At 46.0% G+C, this 20,600-nt stretch overlaps 1 protein-coding gene across 1 annotated transcript in view; it reads right to left on the reverse strand.

Moving 5' to 3' along the window:
• The window catches only part of ILRUN (inflammation and lipid regulator with UBA-like and NBR1-like domains), a 107,173-nt gene that overhangs the window by 14,086 nt on the left and 72,487 nt on the right, over positions 1-20,600 (reverse strand). Inside the window, exon 4 of the mRNA XM_049765280.1 lies at positions 7,342-7,670. Coding sequence (XP_049621237.1) covers positions 7,342-7,670 — 329 coding nt within the window. The remainder of the gene's footprint in view (positions 1-7,341; positions 7,671-20,600) is intronic.

Consider the following 20,600-nt stretch of genomic DNA (forward strand, 5'->3'; position numbering starts at 1 on the left):
ATTTTCATGTGGGGCGTATGCCAGGTCCAGCCTGTTTCTGTGGGGCTGGGAGGCAGGGAAGGATGGGTGTTTTTGGTAGTTTTGTAGAATCACTCAAGTCCTTAGTAATAGAAATAAAAACACGAGGGCCGAAGCAATAGTACAGTGGGTAGGGCATTTGCCTTGCACATGGCTGACTGGGATTTGATCCCCAGCATCCCATAGGTCTCCTGAGCCTGCCAGGGTTGATTCTTGAGTACAGAGCCAGGAGTAACCCATGAGCACTGATTGCTAGGTATGGCAAAAAAGAGCAGAATAGTTCTAGTTCTGGACCTTCTCTGGCCTGACCAGGGAGTAATGTACGTTTACTTCTATCCCTGAGAGAAGAGAATACAAGCTGGATAAAATACTAAGTCACATAAGTTTTCCTTCCAGTTCACTCTGAGACATCTTTAAACCTTCCTGGACATTGGAAAACAAAAACTCACATGACTATTAGCCCAGCTGAAGACACCAACCACCTAGCTCTGTCCAATCCAGTGCCCTCTTAACTGGACCAATATTAGAGCCAATTCCACAAAGTTACACCAAGCCTATCCTTAATCATTACATTTCTCTGCTTGACTTATTCCAGAATAGAGAATAAGAGGAACAGAGAGGGCCGGAGAGATAGCATGGAGGTAAGGTGTTTGCCTTGTGTGCAGAATCCCGGCATCCCATATGGTCCCCTGAACCTGACGGGAGGATTTCTGAGCATAGAGACAGGAGTAAGCTACTGGTGTGACCCAAAAACCAACAACCAAAAAAAAAAAAAAAAAAAAGAGGAACAGAGGTGTTCACCAGTTGAGAACATGTTTTGCTACCGGAGGCCTGGGTTCAGTCCCCAGTACTGCAGAGTCCTAGAAGCACCCCAGAGCACAGTCACTAAGCACTACTGGGCATAGCACCTCCTTTTCCCCCAACTCCCCACCGCCCCAGATTCACCATTACACACCTAGGTACAGAGCAAGTGCTTTACTTTCCAAATATCCTCCAGGAACCTCCAGCCAAGACTTATGAACCCCTGCCTAAGAGGGAAAAATCGGGCTGGAGACAGGTAGGGCACTTGCCTTGTGCATGATCGACCTGGGTTCGATCCCCTGTGTGCCATTTGGTACCCCAAGTGCAAACAAGGAGTAAGCCCTGAGCACTGCCGGGTGTGGCGTGACATCCCTCTCCACAACTTGTTTTTTGGGCAACACCCAGTGGCACTTAGGAGTTACTCCGGCTTTGCGCTCAGAAATTGCACCTGGCAGGCTGGAAGACCACATGAGATGCTGGAAATCAAACTCACATCCATCCCAAGTTGGCCACATGTATGGCAAATGGCCTACTGTTGTGCTATTGCTCTGGCCCTTCACCCAACTTTTCTAAGTCTTCATTAATGTATCAGCAAGTCAGAAGATATTCCCAACTTCTTTCCTTTCCCAAATTCCATAAAAGGTTTCATTTAGGGAAAGGCAAGGAAATTCCCAGGTCACAGGGAGGGAATCCCTAAAGCAAGACTCCTCCTTTCTTTTTTTTTTGTTTGTTTGTTTATGGGTCACACCCCAAAACATGGGTTACTCCTGGCTCTGTGCTCAGAAATCTCTCCCTGGCAGGCTCGGGGAACTATATGGGATGCTGGGATTTGAACCACCATCTGTCCTGGGTCGACTACTTGCAGGGCAAATGCCCTACTGCTGTGCTATCTCTCTGGCCCAGGACTCATCATTCCTGATGACCTTTTTAGATTCCTACTCTAGATCCAGATCTAAAACATACTGGGGAGAGACAGTACTGCAGGTATGATGTTTCCCTGACATGCAGCCAACTCAGGTTTGGTTCCTAACACTGTGTATGGTCCCAAGAGCACTGCCGAGAGTGATCCCTGAGCATAGAGCCAGGGATAAGCCAAGAAGAGATCTTGAGCACTGTTGGGTGTGGGCCCCAAGCCAAAATCTAAACAAGTAAAAACAGGTCCAGAAGGAACTAAAGGGCAGCTAGAAGGTGCGGGGCGGGGGCAGGAGGACAGGGCAGAGCAGGCGGGAACGTGGGCAGCAGATGGCACTCGGCAATAGCTGGTGCTGGAGGCGGGATGATCCTCCCTACAAAGATAATGACAAGTTTCTGCTCTGAACCAGCACTTGGCAGAAGTAATAACAGTGGCTCAGACTATAATCCAGCTGAAAGGAGTGCATGACATATCCAAGCTCCAAATATTGCTTAAAAGCACACACACAAAAGAGGAACCGTGCCCATGGCACAAATTTCACAAATCTGGGGTTCCTTTTGGCCCAGCCATCGTAAGTGACCTCTCGAAGAAAGGGAGGTAAGTACTCGGCCCAATCCACTAGGGCAAAGCTAGCTTGCTTGCTTGCTTGCTTGCTTGCTTGCTTGCTTGCTTGCTTGCTTGCTTGCTTGCTTCCTTCCTTCCTTCCTTCCTCCCTCCCTCCCTCCCTCCCACCCTCCCTTCCTTCCTTCCATCCCTCCCTCCATCCCTCCCACCCTCCCTTCCTTCCCTCCCTCCCTCCCTCCCTCCCTCCCTCCCTCCCTCCCTCCCTCCCTCCCTTCCTTCCTTCCATCCCTCCTTCCAGAAGATCAGTGGTTCGAATCCTGACAGCCTATATGGTCCCCCGAGCCTGCCAGGAGCGATTTCTGAGCATAGAGGCAGGAGTGACTCCTGAGTGCTGTGGGGTGTGGCCCCCTACCCCCCAAAAAATAAAGACACAGAAGAGAAGGCTGATGTTTAACAGGACTTGTTTTTCTCCTTCACACTTTCCTTTTCTTACACTCTCCTAACTGAGCAAGTCATCTTTGCCTTTAGAGATGAGTCAGCGCTAAAATTCAGGCAACATTAGCCTTGGGTCAGTAAGCACCAATTCTGCAGTGACTATCTGTCCTTGGAGGCTCTGAGCTAATCGCATTTTTAAAAGGTTTATTAAAACATTATCTGGAGGCTAGAGAGATAGCACAGCAGGTAGGGCATTTTTACCTTATATGTGGCCAACCCAGGTTCGATCCCTGGCATCTCATGGTCCCCCAAGCCTGCCAGGCGCAATTTCTGAGTGCAGAGCAAGGAGTAACCCCTGAGCAATGCCAGGTGTGGCCCCAAAACAAACCCCCCACCCCCAGCATCTGGAGTGGTGGGGGAAAGACATGGCTGGAGCAATAGTGGGTAGGGTGCTTGCCTTGCATATACCAGGCCTGATTAAACCCTGAGCACCGCCAGGAGTGATTCCAAAGTACTGAGCCAGGAGTAACGACTGAGCACTGGCAGGTATGGCCAACAGCCCCCCTCAACCCAATTAAATAAAAACAAACAAAACACAGCATCTGACTTCAGCTGGGCTGGGTAAGCCACAATTGAGCGGACAAGATCAGCTAATTCCTAATGGAAAGTGGAGTCAGATTTATGAATCTGTGGGGTGGGTAAGTATGCATATACTTGCTTTTTGGCTCCCCTAGACAGTTGTCCCACAGGGAGAGGCCGAACCCTGGGCTGTGAATTGTGGCCAGAGCACGAAGTCCCACCCACAGAACAGTGAGAGCAGAGCAGTGAGTGTTAGTCCAGGGTGGTCGGGGTGTCCAGCTCCTGGCACTGACGGATGTGCCACTGTGTTGACATACCCACCCAGCCCTCCGAGAGCAGGTGTACGAAACCATTTATTTCACTTCATCCTACCAATCTGAGCGAGTTAAACTATAACTAGGAAGGAAGGAGCAGGAAACCTTGTGCCTACTGAAAGATTGTGCTACAGGCTTCCAAGAGCACAGTGTTCCTTTACCTGCTTTGATGGTGAGGAGGGAATTGAAGAGGAAATATAATCTATTGGCAACTCAGTGATCCCTGACACAGTATCGGGTACTGTTACCCGCTCAATAAAGGTGGCATCTGGGGTGAGCAGAAAACACTGCTCCAGCCTAAGCCACAGCTCATCTAAAAATAAGGGGCTGGAGAGAGTACAGTGGGTGCCTTGCACAAAGCTGACCTGCATTTGGTTCCCAGTACCTCTTATGCTCCCAGAGCATCGTGCAGAGCCATGAATATTCCCTGAGCATCACAGGGGTAATAAATTGCCTCGATGAGGGAGATTATTATAGACACCACACTAAAGTTTTACCCGTGCATGTGTGTGGTGTGTGTTTGTGTGAGTATGTGGTGAATGTGCATGCAGACTGCCAGGAGAGTTTTCATACTCTGCTGGAGTGGAGGAGAGGAGAGAATGCATCTAGCTTTTCATTTTATTTTATTTTATTGTTTTTGGGTCACACCCAGCAGCGCTCAGGGGTTACTCCTGGCAGGCTCAGGGGACCATATAGGATGTTGGGAATCGAACCATTGTCAGTCCTGGGTCAGATACATGCAAGGCAAACGCCCTATGGCTGTGCTGTCTCTTTGGCCCCTAACTTTTACATTTTTTAAACAGGAGGGACGTTTTGAGCCACCCACGTGGTGGTGGTGGTGGGGTGGCTCATGTGAACCAGGGGATTAAACTTGGGTTTGAGAATGGGGATCAAATCCAGGTTCCTGCATGGAAAGCCTGTACCTTGGTTTTTTGTTTTTAAAAAATGCCCTTAAATATCCCCCCACCGGCAATCAACCTAGAGTTCAAGAAGAAAGAATGAGGTAACACAACATAAAACTCATCACTCTAAGATAGCATGGAGGTAAAGCGTTTGCCTTACATGCAGAAGGTCGGTGGTTCAAATCCCGGTATCCCATATGGTCCCCCGAGCCTACCAGGAGTGATTTCTGAGCATAGAGCCAGGAGTAACCCCTGAGTGCTGCTGGGTGTGATTAAAACAAACAAACAAACAAACAAAACACACACACACACACACACACACACACACACAAACACCTCATCACTAGAGCATGAACTCAGTAGAGATCATTCAGAGCCCAATGCTTCCTAAGCTCACAAAGAAAACAAGACAAGGGAAACAAATCCAAATGAAACAACAGTAAAGAACCAGAAAGCATCCTGCCAGGCTGGGACCCAGGTAAAGGCTGACACCACTCGCCATGTCCACACGGCCTCTCTGTTCTCAGCTAAGGGCCAGCCTGACAGTTAATGCAGAGGCACCATGCCTCAAGGACTCAAAAGAGCAGAAAACAATGAACAGATGTCCCAAGTCTCTAAAATGAGTACAGGCCGGGCCAGGACACCAGCCGACCTGACAGACCACAGTGGTGGTTACACCCAGCGCCTCATCCGGGCCAACTCTTGTCTTCTGATCAAGCTCAATGGAGCCAAGTTTTCATTCTGAAAAGGCGGAGTAGTCTGGGGCCTTGGCTGCCTGTCGGCCCAACACAGCCAGAACCTTCTGGAGGGTTAGACCAAAGGAGAAAAACTTGGAACAAGAGGGACTGAAGGGAAAAGTCCATTTTTAGAAAGTTAAGATGAGAAGCCTTTTCTCAATTACAGGCAATTTACTGCCTTGTCCATTTATATCCTATACAGCTAACACAGCTCTAGGGAATTCCCGATCTCAAGCCAAGCTACACATGAAGGCTGAGTGAGTGGAGACTTTTTGACTAGACCATGTGGGGAGAGAGTGGCATCAGGTTTCTACTTTGTTTCTTGATTGGGACTCAGAGGGTCCCAAACATATTTTGGCCCACTGTTTCCTTTTCAGGAAAAAACAGAAACAAAAACTCAAAGTCCCTCTGGAAATCTGTGCTTGTTCTGTTTTGGGTTTTTGAGTCACACCAAGCAGTGCTCAGGAGTTACTTGTGGTTTTGCGTTTAGAAATCGCTCCAGGTGGGCCCGGAGAGATAGCATAGCGGTGTTTGCCTTGCAAGCAGCCAATCCAGGACCAAAGGTGGTTGGTTCGAATCCCGGTGTCCCATATGGTCCCCCGTGCCTGCCAGGAGCTATTTCTGAGCAGACAGCCAGGAGTAACCCCTGAGCACCGCCGGGTGTGACCCAAAAAACCCAAAAACCCAAAAAACCAAAAAAAAAAAAAAAAAGAAAAGAAATCGCTCCAGGAAGGCTCAAGGGACCATATGGGATGCCGGGATTTGAACCACCTTCTGTCCTCAATCGGCTGCGTGCAAGGCACACACCCTACTGCTGTGCTATCTCTCCAGCGCCTGGAAATCTACGTTCTTTAACTGACCATGCAGAAAGAAAGTGCAGGGCCAGAGGGGCAGTAGGACTCTTGTCTTGTACATGGCCAACCTGGGCTTGATCTCGGCACCCCCTTCTTCCAACAAAGCAACTTGTGATTCTAAAATAAACAATTTAATTTATTTTTTGGTTTATGAGCCAAAGCTGGCTGTGCTCAGGGCTTAATCCTGGCTATGCATTCAGAGATCGATCCTGGAGGCTCTGGGGACCATAAAAGGTACCAGGATGGAACCTGGGTCAGCCACATGCAAGCAAGCACCTTACTCACTGTACTACTGCTCTCCCCAACACTTTTTACAAATTTGAGGTTAAAAGACAACAAAGGGAGGGAGGCCAACCTTATGGCATGATCCTAGAGTGGAACAAAGGAGTCTCCTGTACAACCTGATTGTGATTCAGAGAAGCAGCAAAGAGAGGGGGCTAACAGGTCCTGCTACAGAGTCCCTCAGGACCCCCTCATAAGAGCAGGCTCGTAGCATCAGAGTATTGACCAACAACCCAATCCGACATACAAGAAGCAACAAGCTTCCCTTGCAAGCCCACAGAGAAATGGCAGAGAGGCAGGCCAAGACAGGGGATCCCGAAGGCTGCCTCTGAGGGACAGCCGGCAAGGTCCACATCACATTGGATACTGCTCACTCACGCGAAAAGCCAAAAGGCACACGGGCCATTCTGCATCGTGGGCAAAAAGGTAGAAGAAGGGCTGTAGCAAACTCAAGGCCACTGACAGAAAAGACATTCTGACAAGGCAAACAAACTGAAAGCCCGGCACTGAGAACACACAATCGCCAGGTCTTTTCCTTTAGAAAAACAAATGAAAGCATGAGCCCAGACCAAAAAAATAAAGTGGAAACAAGTCCCAAAGGTGTGGAAAACAAAACAAAGGTGTGTTGGGGCTCTAGGCTTAGGAGACTTTTTACCAGGCAGATGCTGGTGATAGTTTGGCACCCCCCCTTAAATGCTAAAGGTAAATTGTTTTTTTCTTTCCAATACCCAAACTAGAGTGGAGACAGTGATGGATTATAAATGCGGATGGAGCAACATCCAGGGGACAGGTAGGTGGGGGGTGGGGGGAGCGGAGAAGGGGTAGGTTTTCGTGCTGTTGCTGTCGGCAGGAGAGCTAAGCAACCTTTTAAAAAAATGTTCTGGGGTATCACGTCCCAAGACCCACCACCTACCCCTTCTCCTCTTCTCCGAGGGCACCTACCTTACTGTAAGTCACTACTGATAAGTTGTTTGCGTGACTGCTGGGGGACAGATTTACAGAGTTCTGTGAGAGTCTATTCTCATCTTGCTCGGTTTGGTCAGGAGCAGGAGCCCATGTGTTTTTGCTGATCGAGTCGAACCCGGAACCCCCAGGGTCTTTTAAGTTGTTTTCATCTGATTGTCGGTTCTTTTGGGGAGAGGCAAACGGGTTGAAGTTTCCTTCTACCTTGCGATGTGGCTGTGTGTTGAACTCCGTTTCAAAGGATGACAGCTGCTGCGTTACTCCTAACAGTCCACCCACCTCCACACTGAGGATCACCCAGATGACATCTGAAACACAAGGGGAGGGTCAAGTCAATGCTCTGGAGTGGAGATCCACTCCAGAGAAGGGCTTTTCTATTAATATACACATTTTTTTAAATTGCCAACTAGTTAGTTAGTCCAATACATGTGCATTGCAAGAAATTCCACTTTTTTTGGTAATATCAAGTTTAAGCTCTTGAATATATTCATCAGGAGGTCTTGGTAAAAATCCGTCACAGCCTTTCACAGTCCCAGGAAACTACTGGTGAGATGGTTATCAGCTGATACTGCTGCGTATGCCTACCTGGAAATCATTACTCGATTAAAGCCAGCATCAAAACTGACCAGTAAAAGGAATTTCCCGGGATTACAAACTTTTTGGTAAGGGTATATATAAGCTTTTTTGCAAGGGTTTTCTTCTGCGTGGTTTTATTTTGTGTATATTTTAATTTGGGAAATGCATGGCTGAGTGAATGCTGGATAAGACAGTACAGGGGGCAGGGGGCTTGCCTTGTATGCAGCTGACCTGTTTTGATCTCTATCATCCAAGATAATCCCTGAAGCATCGCCAAGTGATCCCGGAGTGCAGAGACAGGAATAACCCGAGTATAGCCAGGTGTGGGCCCTCCAAAAAACCATAACCTTGTGTCAGGCATAATTCTGACATTAAAAAAAAGCTCCAGAGGACAGGAGAGATCACACAGTGGATAGGGCGTTTGCAGCCAACATGGGTTCGATCCTAGGCATTCCATATGGTCCCTGAGCCTGCCCGAGTCATTTCTGAATGCAGAGCCAGGAGTAACTCTCCAGTGCCACTAGGTGTGGCCCAAAAACAAAAACGAAAAGCAAAAATCACTACAACGGTAATTTAGAAGCCACCACCCACTCTTTTTAGGCAACCTAGAATGATTACAGTGTCCAAAACCAGGACAACAAGAGTTAAAAGAGGGACTTAATCCTTACACCAGGACACAGTTTTGTTTTTGTTTTTCTGGGGCCACAACTGTTGGCGCTCAGGGATTACTCCTAACACTATACGCAGAAATTGCTCCTGGCAGGCTTGGGGGACCATATAGGATGCTGGAAATTGAACCCAGGTCCACCCTGGATCAGTGGTTCATCTGGGTTAGTACCAGGACACAGGTTAAAGCCAGCAGCAAAACTAATAAAATTAGAGCTGATGTCAGCATTTGTTATTTTCTCAATCCATATGCTTAACAGATACTAAATATTTAGTATGCTTCCAGAACTCTGAAAATAATGCAAGCTATCATAACTTCACAGGAAAACCTCATTATCTGTGCTGAAGCCATAGAAAACTCGTTTAAAAAGTTGCACCAAAGAACTTTGGGTTAATTCAGCTCTTCACTTCCTCAACAATCAAAGCGAGGGATCCTAAAGAAGCAGGCACGTACGTTCCTTTGATGTTCAGCACCTCAATTCAGAGAACAATGACATCTTTCCTTTTGGAAGGTTTCCCAACAGCCTGCTGTGCTGAGGAAGGCCTCAGGCGGCCAAGAAACTTTAAAGTGTGAAGTTTGCTGAAAACAAGAATTGTCCAGGGCTGGGGGTGTGATTCAGGGGAAAGCTAATGATTTGTATTCAGAAAGTCCTGGGTCAGACCCACCAGGACACAAAAAAAGAAAGGGAAGAAAAGAAAGGAGAAAGGAAGAAGAAAAAGTGGGCCAGAGATGGCCCCACAGAATGAGTGCATACTGGATTCCCAGCACCAAATGGTCCAGAGCGATGCCAGGAGACCCCTGAGCACAAAACCAACAACAGGCCTAACTAAGACTGACATCTGGTATGAACCCTCCCCAACAAAATCAACAAATAAATGACAGAAAGTTATTCAGGCTCCAAAATAACTGCTGAAATGTTGTTGGGGAAAAACAAGCCAATCCTACCAAGCAGCTAAACAGAAAGAGATAATACTTCAGTTGAGGAACTGGAGAATAGTATAGAGGGTAGCGTGTTTGCATTGCACATGGTCAACACTGGTTTGATCCCCGACACCCCATTTGGTCCTGAGCCCCGCCAAAAGTGATCCCTGAGCACAGTGCCAGGAGTAAACCCTGAGTACTGCTGGTTGTCATTGAGTACTGCTGGTTGTCATTCCCCCCAAAACACACACACACACACACACACACACACACACACACACACACACAACTAACCTAAGCCGTTCCCCCCAACACACACACACAAACACACACAACTAACCTAAGCCGTTCCCCCAACACACACACACACACACACACACACACACACACACACACACACACACACACACACACACACAACTAGCCTAAACCTAGAACAAATACTTGAATTAACATTGAACGAAATTGAACAAAATTCTCTCTGGATTTTCAACCTGGGTTTGTATATGTGAGTGGAACCAGAGAGTCAGACATCTATCAATACTCAAGGTTAGTGTTTTTGGAGCCATGGCCAGCCAAACAGCCAAAGAGCCTTAGCCTATGTGGGGAGGCAGCGACACCTGCTGTTCACTCCTGGGATGAGCAGTTCCCCTCATAGCACAGCATGACTCACCAGAATAGGCAGCTATTCCAAACACCTTTATCATGAGAGCCAATGTGGATCCTCATGTAAACTAGTATCATAAATGTTCAACCTGTTGATTTAACGACGGCAGGTCAGTGTGTGCATGTGGCACTTTATGTAGAAATCTGGGACACTCATGAGTCAGGGCTATGTCAATATCGTCAAACAATATAATGTGGCCCTTAACGAACCAACCATCCAGTGACAGGAGCCTGAGGGAGGCTCCTTCATTCATTTCAGTTTCTCCCAGTATATTAATTTCTACTTGTCTTTAACCTGTTCCTAAAAAGAATTTTTTTTGGCTTTGTTTTTTCATTTTTGTTTTTGGAAATAAGCTGTTCTCTTAGCTAAAGAAACTATACATAACTGTTTTTCTGAAAAGCTGTTATTATAAAGTTTTCCTCCTATTACCCCCTCCCCAAACTTTAAGATCTAAAGCTTGTATGATATAATGTATTGAATGGAATCATAACTAAGTCAACACATTGTTTTCACCTTGGTCATTTTTTTTTTGGTACAGCTCAAAGTCTACATAGAAGCTGTAAAAAGGTCACTTAAGAATTGGCTAATTTGGGGCCGGAGAGATAGCATGGAGATAAGGCATTTGCCTTGCATGCAGAAGGTTGTGGTTCAAATCCTGGTATCCCTGAGCCTAGAGCATAGAGCCAGGAGTAATCCCTGAGTGCTATTGGGTATGACCAAAAACCAAAAATAAATAAATAAATAAATAAAATAAAATAAATCACTAATTTGGGGCACAGCAGATAGGGTGTTTGCCTTGCACATGGCTGAACTGGGATCTACTTGGATTCTATCTCTGGTATCCCATATGGTCCCCTGAGCCCATTGGGAGCAATATCTGAATAAAGAGCCAGAAGTAACCTCTGAGAGCTATCAGGTTGGCCCAACCCCTCCTCCAAGTAATTCACTAATTTATAAAGACAATCAATTACTAATCCCTAGAAAATTATTAACAATGATGGGTCATTCATTACTAGCAGCAAATCACTTTTTTTCTATACGATATAATCTGAGTCGAGGAAGAATACACATTCCAGAAAGTAACTACTGAGTGAAGGATTTTATTTATTTACTTATTTATTTATTTACTTACTTATTTTGGTTTTCGGGTCACACCCGGCAGTGCTCAGGGGTTACTCCTGGCTCCATGCTCAGAAATTGCTCCTGGCAAGCTCAGGGGACCATATGGGATGCCGGGATTCAAACCACCGTCTTTCTGCATGGAAGGCAAACGCCTTACCTCCATGCTATCTCTCTAGCCCCCAAGTGAAGGATTTTTTTTTTTTGTTTGTTTTTTTTGTTTGTTTTTGGGCCACACCCGGTAACGCTCAGGGGTTACTCCTGGCTATGCGCTCAGAAGTCGCTCCTGGCTTGGGGGACCATATGGGACGCCGGGGGATCGAACCGCGGTCCGTCTCCTTGGCTAGCGCAGGTAAGGCAGGCACCTTACCTCCAGCGCCACCGCCCGGCCCCCAAGTGAAGGATTTTAAATTAAAAAATCTCCCAAATAATAAAAGATCATAAAGAGGTAACTGCCAGCCAGATATAGTACAGTCTGTAATTAAATCATAGTTACAAGGACTGTTTGGAGCCATCTAATATCTGTTTGCTTTGGGACCACACCTGGTGGTGCGTGGGGCTTACTCCTGACTCTGCTCATGGATCTCTCCTGGGGGGTGGGGGGGAAGAGACCATATGGGGCCAGTGATCAAACCAAGGTCAGTCATTTCTGTGCAAATAAAGCACCTTACCTTATCTGAGCAAGCACCTCAGCTCAAATCACATCACAATAAACAAGCATTCAAGATCTGTTCAATAAATTAGAATTATTAAAGATCACGATATGCTTAGACGACTAGACATCTCTCCTTTGTGGATATTGTGTACATGTGTAGAGGAACTGTACATGTACAGTGGGTATGAGTAAATAAGTAAATGGTGGCATTATACTGGGAGTAATGTCTCACTGTCACAGAAGGGTTTTATAAAACAAAGCCTGTGCTGCTGAGCCAAAGCCAGAGATATCAGAAAAAACCAAGGCTCATTTATTTATGTTTTTTGGGCAACATTTGATGGCGTTCAGGAGTTACTCTTGGCAGGCGGGGAGGGGGGGGGCATATGGAATTCTGGGGATCAAATCTGGGTTGGTCATGTGCTATCTCTCTGACTTCTTATGTTTATTAACATTCCAGGAAATAACAGAAACAATGATAGATATTACCTAGTTCTGTGTGCTAAAAGGGCCTAAAAGTAATGATACTTTGGTAGCAATAGCCATATACAGCTCCCAAATGGTCCTAAATATCATTATCAGTTAAAAAAAAAAAAAAGGACCCAGAAATGGCTGATTCTAGGACTTAGAGTAAGGAAAATACAGAAAGAACTCAGGAGATCTTACAGCAGTACAAGGTAAGGAAGCACTCCAAAAAGAGTTCCCATTGCACAAGGCTCCAACATTTTACATCAAAATTATACATGAGTACTGGGTAATAAAGCATTAAAAAAAAAAACAGCCTGCAGTGATGTAACTGAGATAGCATGAAGGTAGGGCATTTGCCTTGCATGCAGGACGGTGGTTCGAATCCTGGCTCCCATATGGTCCCCCAAATCTGCCAGGAGCAACTTCTGAGCCTAGAGCCAGGAGAAACCATTGAGTGCTGCCGGGTGTATTACCCCAAAACAAAACCAAAGGGACAAATTTCCTTATAAATGAATTCCAAATAATACCCGCCTACTCTTCCTTCCAATACAAAAGCTAATCCCATATCTCCAAGTCTTCTTTCTTGTTTTTTGTTTTGTTTTGTTTTGGGGGGGGGGGGTGTTGGGTCACACCCGGCAGTGCTCAGGGGTTACTCCTGGCTCTAGGCTCAGAAATTGCCCCTGGCAGGCACAGGGGACCATATGGGATGCAGGGATTCGAACCACCGACCTTCTTACCTCCATGTTATCTCTCCGGTCCCATCTCCAAGTCTTCTTGAGGGTGAAATTAAAAGAGCGGCTAAGAGGCAAAACTAACTTTATGGTAAAGACACTGGCAAAGGAACTACTCATTTAACTAAGCGATGAGGTGACCACTGACAGTGACGTTATGACCAGTGCTCTGATGGACACTGTATCTACGCTTTAACATTTTCAAACCCAAACATCAGTTTAACCATGAGGAAAACATAAGACGTCAGACATGATAAAGCTGTGGTAAACATTTAGACACCTGCTGACCAGAGGTTGAAATAAATAAGTTATACTTTTCAATATTCTTCAATAATTTCAGGAGCTGGGGCCGGAGAGATAGCATGGAGGTAAGGCGTTTGCCTTTCATGCAGGAGGTCATCGGTTCAAATCCCGGCATCCCATATGGTCCCCCGTGCCTGCCAGGAGCAATTTCTGAGCCTGGAGCCAGGAATAACCCCTAAGCACTGCTGGGTGTGACCCAAAAACCACAATAAAAAAAAAAAAAAAAACAATAATTTCAGGAGCTATTAAAAAACATGGTTCAAGACATGGTTCAACTCTCAGAGACCAGAGAAGGCGGAGACACAACCGAGTATGAGGTGACACATGAAGGCTGCATTCTGAAATGTGAAAAAATGTATGAAAGCTAGTCTAGAGTTCAGTTAAGACCAATGTTGATACTGTTCATTCTAAGTGGAGTCTCGTGGTTATTATATAAGATGTTAATAATGGGGGGAAATAGGGCATGGAGGAAATCTACCATTTTGAAACCTGTCTATAAATCTAAATTTACCAAGTCTCCTAAATCCCAAGCCTCCTGTAAGGAATTACTACCGGAATCAGAAAATCAGCTTCCAACAGTGAAGCAAAACTGAGCCCGTAGGAGCTGAAATAAGGCCAGGAGGGGGCTACACAATTCTTCCCAGGCCTTGAAAAAGACCATTATCAACAGGCTTATCAGAGTGACTCAGGACTCTGTTCCAGAGCACTCCCTACTCAGTAGAGGAGGGTGGACCTGTTAAATCTGCCAGTGGGGGGTGAACAACAACTATATAAAGCATCATCTTTTTGCGGATGACAGGGTGAGATGCCTGATGAATTTCAGAACTTGCCTCTAGCCAGTAAAATGTGCAGACAAAAGGCACTTAGAACAAGAAATCCAGCACCACTCCCACAGATACCACAGGTCAGGGATGACTTAGTTGACTTCAAAGGAGCCCCAAACGAAGGCAGGACCAAACAAGTAAGTATTAGGTTTGTCCCCAAGAGCTTCGAGACCAAGGCGCCGCGCCGGAAAACACAGCCTGGCTTTGGTTGGCACGCAAGATTGTCATGGAGGCCACATACATGCAGGATCTGAACTCGACATTCAGAAGTCAGACTCATCTTCGAAGGACAACAGGTGCCTCCCACTCTCCCTAGGACCATGAAATGACTCGGTCCTTGAGAGGTAAAACACGTTCTAATCAGCGGCTTGGCTGTAGGACAGGGCTCATGTCCCTGCTAAAGAAGATATATGTGTGTGCAGCTGAGTTTCAGCGACGTGAGCGAGACTGAAGGCATCAAGTTCAGACGTTGGTAGTTGAGTGCTTAGTCTCTTCTTCTTGGGGTTTTATGTGTCTTCCCTAACAGTCAGTGCTCAAGAAGACCAGGGGCCCCTGAGCTGCCCACACAACTGTGCTGGTGGCTCAATGTGAGGCCTGGAGATGTGGTACTGGGCCCTACCCAGGGAACTCTGGCAGTCCTTGGAGGGGTGGGGGATCTTCCAGAGCCTCACCAAGCGATGAGGGCCAGACCCTGCTAATGCTTAGGGGGCCATGTGATATCAGGGATCAAACCCAGATCATATTCTCCAACCTCATAGCTTCTTATTTCTTTTTTTTTTTTTTTTTTTTTTTTGGGTTTTTGGGTCACACCCGGCGTTGCTCAGGGGTGACTCCTGGCTGTCTGCTCAGAAATAGCTCCTGGCAGGCACGGGGGACCATATGGGACACCGGGATTCGAACCAACCACCTTTGGTCCTGGTTCGGCTGTTTGCAAGGCAAACACCGCTGTGCTATCTCTCCGGGCCCAGCTTCTTATTTCTTTACCCTGCACTGCTCAGTGGTTACTCCAGACTTGGTGCTCACTGGATATTCTAGGTGGTACCAGGGACCTTTCTGTGCCAGGAGATAGATTTGTTGGTGGGGATTAAACTCTTGCCTCCTGCATATATGTCCCTTGTGTTCTGGAAGAATAACCTTTTAAGTTGAGAAATTTAAGACACAAGGAGACAAAGTTCAAGAGAAGATTAAACTCAGGAAAGAGACTTCAGAGGTAATGGGCAATGAGAACATATTAAAAAATACTTGTAGGCCGGAGCGGTGGTGCAGCAGTAGGGCATTTGCCTTGCACGCAGCTGACCCAGGATGAACTTCAGTTCGATCCCCCAGTGTCCCATATGGTCCCCCAAGCCAGGAGCAATTTCTGAGTGCATAGCCAGGAGTAACCCCTGAGCGTAACTGGGTATGGCCCAAAACCAAAAAAAAAAAAAAAAAAAGAAATTTAAATTAAGAAAAAGTAAGGTATAGATCAGTATTTATGACAATTCTGTATAAGAAAAGGGGAACGTGGGGCTAAAGAGTTGTTATAGCAAATAGGATACTTGTCTTGCATGTAGTTGACCTGGCTTTAATCTCTGACATCTCATATGGTCCACTGAGCACCACCAGGAATGATTCCTGAGTGCAGAGTAGGAATAACCTCGAGCACTGCTGGGATAACCAAAAAAAACAAAACAAAAAAGGGGGAGGGTGGAATTTTTTTTTCTTTTTTTTTGGGGGGGGCCACACCCGGCATTGTTCAGGGGTTACTCCTGGCTGGCTGCTCAGAAATAGCTCCTGGCAGGCACGGGGGACCATATGGGACACCGGGATTCGAACCAACCACCTTTGGTCCTGGATTGGCTGCTTGCAAGGCAAACACCGCTGTGCTATCTCTCCGGGCCCGGGAGGGTGGAATTTTATATAAAATTTAATATTTCAAAAACAAAACCAAAAAACTATATATGAGCATCAATAAAGTAAATTAAAAAATAGATAACTATCAAGAGAATAAGAACTAGCTGAATGGGAGTATATATGGATGGGGAACATCCTCAAAACCCTGCAGTCCTAAATTTTGATTTAAGAATCATAAAACTTTTTAGATGCTCAAAAGCAAACAAAGAAACAAACAAAATAAAAAACAAAACAAACGTAGGTCAAAGATGAATGAAGATTGAACATAAAAATAAAAATCACCTTCTAAGAGGAAGGAAAGTAGTATAGAGTAATAGTCCAGTAGAAAAATCTTTACCCTACAGGATATTTAAAGAACAACCAGCAGAAGTTGGAGGATGGGCAAAACAGGTGAAGGGTTATCGAAAGACATTAACTTCTGGCGAGGGGCCAGATAAACATAGTACAAAGTGTAAAAAGAACATGCTTTGCATGTTAGAATTTCAGGTTCAATACCTGACACGGGGGCTAGGGGGTAAGCACAACTAGAAATAAACTTGCAGCTATGAGTCAAGGGACTGAGCACACAGCATAGGGATTCAACTGCCTAGTATGCTGCTTCTAAAAACTCCCCCAATCAAAAGGTTCTCATCTTGGGGCTGGAGAGATAATACAGTGCTATCTATACTTACTAGTATATATAGTTAGATACTATTGCCGGTGCTATAGTAGGGCATTTGCCTTGCAAGTGGTTAACATGAGTTCGATCTCCAGCATCTCAGGTGGTTTCCCTAGTACCAAGAGGTGCTGAGTGCAGAGCCAGAAGTAACCCAAGTGCCACCAGGTATGACCCATATCCCCCCCCCCCCCCAAAAAAAACCCCTAAGCCACACTGGGCATGGCCACAAAACCAATCCCATAAATAAATTAAAAGACCCCATCTTAAGAAAAATTATGTGTAGTGAAGGACAGAAATTAGACTTACTTAGTTGATTAACTAGCTAACTTTAAAACACATATAACTATCAAATCATATGCTGTACACCTGAAACTCAAATTTTATGTCTTTTTTTGGGGGGGAGTTGATTTTTGGGTCATACCTGGCAGGTTCGAAGGGCCATATGGAATGCTGAGGATCAAACCAGGTCCATCCAGGTCAGCCATGTGCAAGGTAAACACCCTACTGCTGTGCTCTGGCCCCTCAAATGTGTATGTCGACTATGCCTCAGTTTAAAAAAAAAAAAAAAGTAAAGTAGTCCTATCAGCTGATCTGGAAAGTAAATCCTACTAGGGCTCTCAGCTTGAGGCCCTATGGAAACAAGACAGCATTATTAATAAGTCAGTTAGAGTATATGTATCTAGAGCCATACAGGCCAATGTTCTCTCTCTCTCTAACATGCATTTTCTTTCTTTTTTTGGGGGGGAGGGGTTTTGGGCCACATCCGGTGGTGTCAGGGATTACTCCTGGCTGTCTGCTCAGAAATAGCTCCTGGCAGGCATGGGGGACCATATGGGACACCGGGATTCGAACCAACCACCTTTGGTCCTGGATTGGCTGCTTGCAAGGCAAACGCCGCTGTGCTATCTCTCTGGGCCCTGCATTTTCTTTCTAATGAACGAAAGTAATCAAAATTAAAACTCTAACACCAGACTTCTCTAGAGAGAATGGGGAGCCTCCTACACCATGAGCAGAGTTCGGTCGCGTCCTTCCTGACCTGCTGGGGTAATGAGAAAGACCAGGTGGAAGGAGGCTCTTTTGCACATTCTTTTCTAGGAGTACACTGTTTTAACAGGCAACAATAAGTAACACTTCTAAAAAACAGTATGACTCTTTTCCCCATTGCTAATGCTCTTTTTTTTTGGGGGGGTCATATCTGGCAGTGCTCAGGGATGCTAAAGGTTACTCCTGGCTCTACGCTCAGAAATCGCTCCTCGCAGGCTCAGGGGGATCAGATGGGACTGCTGGGATTCGAATCACCGTGGGTCCTGGGTCAGCAACTTACAAGGCAAACTTCCTATTGCTGTGCTATCTCTTTGGTCCTAATGATCTATTTTTTTTTTTTTAATGAAAACATGGAAATTTTATTTAAAAAATCAAGAACTTGGGGTCCGGAGCAATAGCACAGCAGTAAGATGTTTGCCTTGCATGCAGCCAACACAGGACGGACCCCGGTTTTAATCCCGGCATCCCATTTGGTCCCCCAAGCCTGCCATGAGTGATTTCTGAGCACAGAGCCAGGTGTGACCCAAAAACTAAAAATAAAATCAAGAACTTTATTGAATTAAGAATTTGAGAATAGAATATCTAGAGAGAAATAAAGTAATTGTTTCATAGAAAACATTGTTGTCCCAAATTTGTACCACTTTCAAGCTTCATCTTCTCCTTCGAGCATGTGTGATTCAAACCAAGCAATCCTAACTCTGCTGGTGTTGAGTCAATATCAGTCATAAAGAGACTAGAAGGAAATTTTATGTCATCTTCTGTAAAAACTGATGTGAGCCAGTCTGATTTCCTAGAGACAGAACATGCTAAGAGAAATTTTATTTGTGGATTAGGCCTATTCCTTGGTTTATAGTAGAGCTCAGTTTCCAAAAGGATCATATGCTCTGAAAGAACCTTTATCCTAATGCCGCATTCACAAACACGGTATATAAAATCATACACGTATGTTTGCATCCTATTCACAGGACAACCTTTACCCAGGGATAGTTCATCAGGATATATGTACTCATTCCTCCTGTATGTAGGCAGAGTAACTGAGACTACCACGCAGTCCATTGAACAATTTAATTTCACATAGAGGATTTCAGTGGGATAGCAAATCAAGCCAGCTACGCAGAGCAAGACCACGAACGCTATGGAGAACTTCATTTGAGTAGATGCAGGAAGGCTTCTCCAGAAACAGTCCAATGATCTATTATAAAGTCAATAACTTTTTCAATATTTTATACTAAGTCAGTCCAAGGGGCTACAAGTGGGACTCCATGGTAGAGCACGTGTGTCACATGTCTGAGACCCAGGGTCAAGCTCACCAACCTCCTAGCAATAAAAAAGTAAAATGTTGGGGCTGGGCGGTGGTGCTAAAGGTAAGGTGCCTGCCTTGCCTGCGCTAGCCTTGGACCGACCGCGGTTCGATCCCCCAGTGTCCCATATGGTCCCCCAAGCCAGGAGCAACTTCTGAGCACATAGCCAGGAGTAACCCGAGCGTTACCGGGTGTGGCCCAAAAAAAAAAAAAAAAAAAGTAAAATGTCTCAGACAGACATACAGGACACTTTTGGAAGCTGGTCTAAGAGCAATGTCTATGGGCCACTCCGTGTGGTTCACACTGTGACAGGACAGCAAACGAAGTGCAGAGAAGACGTCCTGACTGGATGGCACTGAATGTGGAGAGCTGAGAAATAAATTCCTGCAATGAGGCTGAAAATGAACTGGCCACTGAACCACACCTGCAAATACTGCAAGTACAGAAGACAACCCAGGAACCCAGATTCTTTCTAAGTAGCTGTATTATTCACAATAGGTTTGCTACCTGAATCACGATCTTTTGGGTTACTAATGTAAAAGGATCCCCTGGTATCTAAGTAAATGACCTAAAACCGGCTTTCCAGGTATGTGTGTGACATTAAGAGGATGATGCCTAGCCTTTATACCTCCTCATTCATCAGCTACCCTGGAACGGACAGAGCAGCGATGGCCCACACTGTTCCAGGCCGGCACCTGTCCTGCACATGGGTCCTTGGCCGGTGGCTCTGACCCCAGCAGGACATGAGCTCTGCTGTCCAGAAATTCAAGTACCACAGCCGAGCAGGGGTCTCAGCACACTGCAGCCAGGTGTGCGCAAGAACAGCTCAGAGTGTAGCCCAGCCAATAAGACAATCAGAATGTGGGTGAGTAGCACTATGGAAAAGATGGTGACCCCTTTTTACCCCAGCACGCACTACGACTAAATCTGGGGTGACCACGGCCAGCACCATGGCCAAATGTGACACAACCACAAAAGTGAGTGACCCCTGCTCACTGGAGCAATAACAAGATGAAGAAAGGGTACTGTGTGTTGGGAGCACAGGGGAAAGGAACTATTACTTCCTTTGTTTGTTGGTGTTTGGGCCACATCTGGCAATACCCAGAAGTTACTCCTGATTCTGTGCTCAGGAGTCAGTCTTGGCAGGGCCTGGGGAAGCATGTGGTACCAGGGATCAAACCTGAGTTAGCCACACTGCCTTTGCCGTATGTCAAATTACCTATACAAGATAGCCAAAGACCAGTCTGATGGCAATTCAACACAGGCTTCCTTTGAAGCATCCCTTCTAAAAGCAGTTCTCCCACACAAGCCTGATCAGCTGAGGCTGGCATTTCTTTGCTCAAAAAGGAGCTCCATGAGGGCCTGAGGGATGGCTGGTTGGTAAAGTGTCGGCTGGTGCCTGGTGCCACCCACT

The sequence above is a fragment of the Suncus etruscus genome, chromosome 18 (genome assembly GCF_024139225.1).
Source record: "Suncus etruscus isolate mSunEtr1 chromosome 18, mSunEtr1.pri.cur, whole genome shotgun sequence".
NCBI classification, from domain to species: Eukaryota; Metazoa; Chordata; class Mammalia; order Eulipotyphla; family Soricidae; genus Suncus; species Suncus etruscus.